General features: G+C 42.5%; 1 protein-coding gene across 1 annotated transcript; it reads left to right on the top strand.

Moving 5' to 3' along the window:
• Positions 1 to 4,516: 4,516 nt before the first annotated feature.
• Cetn1 (centrin 1) lies at positions 4,517 to 5,035 on the top strand. The gene has a single exon (XM_046438546.1). The coding sequence runs from the start codon at positions 4,517 to 4,519 to the stop codon at positions 5,033 to 5,035; it is 519 nt and encodes a 172-aa protein (XP_046294502.1).
• Positions 5,036 to 5,254: the final 219 nt, after the last annotated feature.

The raw sequence follows: 5,254 nt of genomic DNA, 5'->3' as shown, positions 1-5,254 counted from the left end.
ACTTTTGTTACCCTGACTTAGTCTTATACTGATCATGTGACCTAGGTAAATTTCTACCCAAAGCTAATTTTTCCTTTTCTTTCTTTCTTTCTTTCTTTCTTTCTTTCTTTCTTTCTTTCTTTCTTTCTTTCTTTCTCTCTCTCTCTCTCTCTCTCTCTCTCTCTCTCTCTCTCTCTCTCTCTCTCTCTCTCTCTCTCACCAGGGGCACTTAACCACTGAGTCACATCCCTAGCCCTTTTTGGTATTTTATTTAGAGACAGGGTCTCACTCAGTTGCTTGCTTAGGGCTTTGCTAAATTGCTGAGGCTGGCTTTGTACTCAATATCCTCCTACCTCAGCCTCCGGAGCAGCTAGGATGGCAGGTATGCACCACTGTGCCCAGCATGAACCTAATCTTTTTAAGGACGGTCTACCTGAAGGCCAGAGAAGTCCTTCTTCTATTGAGCTGGCTGAGACTGGTTGGATCTGAGATGGCTGCTAGAGTGAACCTGGACAACCTCTAACTTGATTATAATCCCATCTGTGTGCTAGATGACACACCCCCTGGCACTGTGACAGTTGATAATGACAGAAAGAAACATAAAAGGAGCAAAACGTATTCAAATTCCTAGAAAATCTTCTTGCATTTCCAGAAAATACATGAGTGTTCCTCCCCTTTTATTAGTGTATTTCTCCCCCTCATTTTTAACCTATATTTATAACCTCACCACGCCCCAAATAGGGAAATGATTTGCCAGTTGATCTCCCACTTCTTCTATTTCTGGCCAAAATAAAAGTCTTTTTCATTGCTCAGTCCATGCTCGGTCTTGTTATTTGACTCCACATTTCCAAGTAGGAGAAAAGACCCAGCCTTTGTGATCAGATATTGATTAACACTTTCTCTTACTGACTTACCCCAGGTTGGAATGCTGTCCTAGATCTTACAAATTCCTGTTTAATTTTTTTAGGCAAGATGCTTAATTATTGCTGGGCTTAAGGGGGAAAAAAATCAATATCCTATCTTCCCACTGATATTATGTTTTGATAATAATTTCAACCTTTGGAGAAGGCAGTATGGTAATGAAACAAAACCCCAGCATTGGCTCAAACAAGGCCAGACTTAATCCCAGAGCCACATATATTGGCTACGTACCATTGAATATTCATTACAAACCTCTCCTGTTCCTCATTTTTAAAAAAGGCCAGGCATAGTGGCCCACACCTGAAATCCCAGGAGGCTAAGGCATGAGGATCCCAAAATCAAGGCCAGCCTCAGCCTCAGCAACTTAGCAAAACCCTATCTCAAATAAAAAATAAAAAGGGCTGGGGATGTGGCTCATGTGGCTTAGTGGTTTTAGCATCCCTGGATTCAATTCCCAGTACCCCCCCCCCCCAAAAAAAAGAATCTGCAAAATGGGAATAAATGCAAGGATTAAATGAGATGACAAATAGGAGGCCCAAGCACAATACTAGACACACAATAAATGGGAGTCTCCCTTTCCTTTTTATGTCAGTTTAGATTATGAACATAAAGTAACTCCCCACCAAGAGCTGCTTCTGACTGAGGGCACCATTTTCTGGGCTAGGAGCTCTTGGTGGCCCTTGATTGTGACGGCTGATGGCACACATCTGGAAACTATGACAGCCAGTTTGCTTTGAGTTCAACTTGGCCCCAGTGTCTATAGAAGGCAGCTTCTATCCTTCAGTTTTTCCCAACACATCATAGCTTGGCTTGGATATGGGAAGAGGGGTGGCTGTCAAAGGAAATGCACCAAGTCTGGAAGGAACTGAAATTCAACTAACAATTACCAAGTCCCAAGTCCCATATTGTCCTACTGGGGCCCTGTCCCTAGAGCTTTTATGGCTAGTCTCATTGAAAATACTACTGGGAGCTTTATTTTGATGTCTCCTTTGCAGATGCTTCAAATGAGATTGGAAGATTCAGTGACTTTCCCAAAGTCACAAGGATAATAAGGAATGGACTTGGAAGAAGATCCCAGGCTTTTGGGGTGTTTTTTGAGGGGGGAGGGTTACCAGTAATTGAACTCACTGAGCCACATCCCTAGCCCTATTTTGTATTTTATTTAGAGATAGGGTCTCACTGAGTTGCTTAGCATCTCACCCTTGCTGAAGCTGGATTTGAACTCTCAATCCTCCTTGCCTCAGCCTCCCAAGCAGCTGGGATTACAGGTGTGCACTATTGCACCTGCTCCCAGACTTTTTGATATGGCAGTAAAGCAAGGAAAGAACACATATAGTGCTTCTAGATCAACAGCTGCAGCAGCTGCCTGCCAGAGTCTACTCTGAGCTGACAACTCTTTAACAAGTACAGAGAGACGAAGGCCCAAGCAAGCTTCCTTGGCCTTTAGAAACCCTGTGTCCAGGCCCTCTGTCCACTATCACATATAAACTGGGACAGGTAGTGGCCTATGGCTAAATAAACATGCACCATGGGGCCAGGGGTGCAGTTCTGTGGTATAGCCTTTCTTAGCATGCAAAGGTCCTGGCTTTGATGCCCAACACTGCTAAAACAAAGACAAGCCCAATACAACACAAGACAAAAAACCATGCCGTGTAATCAATACCTGATCACAAATTGAAACAAAAATCCATTTCGTAAAATACTTCCAGCATCATTTATTTAATCTTTTCTTTTCATACTAGAGATTGAATCCAGGGACACTTTACCACTGAACTACATACTCAGACATTTTAACTTTTTTATTTTGAGACACACTCTCACTAAGTTGCCGAGGGCCTGGCTAAGTTGCTAAGGCTAGCCTCAAACTTGTGATTCTCCTGCCTCAGCCTCCAGAATCTCTGGGCTCATAGGTCTGTACCATGTAGCCATATGTAATATTTAATATTTTGGATTTTATTTGCTTGCTTGCTTTATTTTGATGATTCAGAAGGTATTTTAGGACCAATATTAACTATCATTAATTCAATGAAAATCTACTAATCTACCTGTACTGTTTAAAAGCACTGTTCTAGATGCTGGGGATACAAAAACTCTTGAATAAAACCTCTTCCAAGTGCCATCTGTTGTAACAGATTAAGTAGTGATAAATTGATATTTAAGGGTTTTTTTTTTGGCAAAGAATGCTAAAAATTAAAAGTCAGCTGTCTTTATTTATTTATTTTTTATTGTTTAAAGAAATACAGAGCAGTCCTAATGGCAATTCCTTTATGGGCTTATTAGTAACTTTTTCTTAATTTTCATTTTTCTCTCTCCTTTGATTGACAAAAGGACCCCTTTATTTCCAGGAGTATTTTTGGGTCCCAGCATACCCAGCTTCTTCTCCTCCCTTATCCACTGTCAAAGGAGAGTTATCAGAATGTGGGTTTCAGTACAAACCTGACTGGATGAGTCAAACTGCAACAGTAAAAACGCTGCTAGGGCATGGCGTGATGGCCCACTACTGTAATCCCAACAACTGGTGAGGCTGAGGCAGGAGGATTGCTAGTTCGAAGCCAGTCTTAGCAATTTAGCCAGACCCTGTGTCAAAATTAAAAATGAAAAGTACAATTTTTTTAAAAAAGTGCTGCTAGTATTTAAAAAAGAAAAGAAAACTACACTTGTTTAGTGGCAGCTGCCTGTAATCCTAGCAATTCAGGAGACTGAGGCAGGAGGATTTCAAGTTCCAGGTCAGCCTCAGTCAGCAATTTAATGATATCCTATCTCAAAATAAAAACTAAAAATGGCTGGGTACTTAGCTCAGTGGTAAAGTGCCTCTGGGTTCAATCCTCAGGACCAACAAAACAAGAAACAAAAATAAAACAAACAACAACAATTTAAAAAATCACAATGCAGTATTTCAACTCCCCTCCCTTCAAATCAAAAGCCTAGTGAATGAAATTAGGACCGTTATTCCAGTACAATTATCCCGCGGATGTCCAATTGAAACACTAAAAGTAAATCATACATTTGGATATTACATTTTATATTTGAAAACGTGCCAGAAAAGCTTTATTATGTTTGAGCATAATGTCAGGAGACAATCTTCTACAAATTTTATACATAACTTTTTCCATTTTATCTGTTTTCCATTTATGTTGAGTTGAACACGTGATGCGACTTTTAATATTCTCTCTTCCTTCTTCTTTTCCGCGTTTAATGCCAAGTGAGCAAACTCAATCTTGATTATCCTAAATTCGCCCTTGGGTAACCTCAGACCAATTTTTTTTTTTAAAGTTAGCATGGAGAAAGAGCAAAGAAGAACTTCTAAGTAAATTTATAAAAGAGGTTCTGTAGATGCAAACCAACAGCCTGGAAAAAGGAACAGCAAGCACCCATGAATTATAGAAGACGATCTTGGCTCCAGGCAGTTCTTGCCAGCTCAGGTATCAACTCAAGGAAACTGATCATAAAACAAGGCAATAAACAGTGGATGGCTGTGGAAATAAAAACCCCTCGAAGAGGCAGGACTGGTGGGGTCTGGCGGCGGGGCTGCAGGTGCAGGAGCGGGGCGCTCCGCGTGGGGGCGCCAGAGCGCATGCGCGGTGGGTGACGTCAAGGTAACAACCGCCGCCAGAGGATGGCTTCCAGCTTCAAGAAGACTAACGTGGCCTCCACCAGCCAGAAGAAAAAGGTGGGTCCTAAGCCCGAACTCACTGAAGACCAGAAGCAAGAAGTTCGGGAAGCGTTTGACCTCTTCGATGCCGACGGAAGCGGGACCATCGACGTGAAGGAGCTCAAGGTGGCCATGCGAGCGCTGGGCTTTGAGCCCAGGAAGGAAGAGTTGAAGAAAATGATCTCCGAGGTGGACCGGGAGGGCACGGGCAAGATCAGCTTCAACGACTTCTTGGCCGTGATGACTCAGAAGATGTCGGAGAAAGACACCAAAGAAGAAATCATGAAGGCTTTCAGGCTCTTCGACGACGACGAGACCGGGAAGATCTCCTTCAAGAACCTCAAGCGAGTGGCCGCCGAGCTCGGGGAGAACCTGACGGACGAGGAGCTGCAGGAGATGATCGACGAAGCGGATCGCGACGGAGACGGCGAAGTGAACGAGGAGGAGTTCCTCAAGATCATGAAAAAGACCAACCTCTATTAAAGTCGGCCAGACACTCAAGTGACTCCCCGGGTTCCTTGCTTAACTGGAGAGGACAGCGTCTGTATTCCCTCCTTCCTCTCTGGTTTGTCTTGATGGATTTCGAACCTCGAAATCAATTATAGTATTTAAAAGATTCCTGTAACCTGAATTCCTTTTTTTCTTCTTCTTCTTCCTTTTTCTTTTCTTTTTTTTTTTTTTTAATTCTCAAAGAGCAAACCT

Source organism: Marmota monax, unplaced genomic scaffold, assembly GCF_021218885.2.
Source record: "Marmota monax isolate L192 unplaced genomic scaffold, Marmota_monax_Labrador192_F-V1.1 WCK01_AAM20220418_F8-fsc00232, whole genome shotgun sequence".
NCBI classification, from domain to species: domain Eukaryota; kingdom Metazoa; phylum Chordata; class Mammalia; order Rodentia; family Sciuridae; genus Marmota; species Marmota monax.
Note: the sequence above shows the minus strand (reverse complement) of the source record. Positions and strands in the feature narration are given on the sequence as shown.

Bases quoted from the DNA above. Each gene is read 5' to 3' on its own strand.
- Cetn1 (XM_046438546.1), top strand. From the start codon at position 4,517: ATGGCTTCCAGCTTCAAGAAGACTAACGTGGCCTCCACCAGCCAGAAG.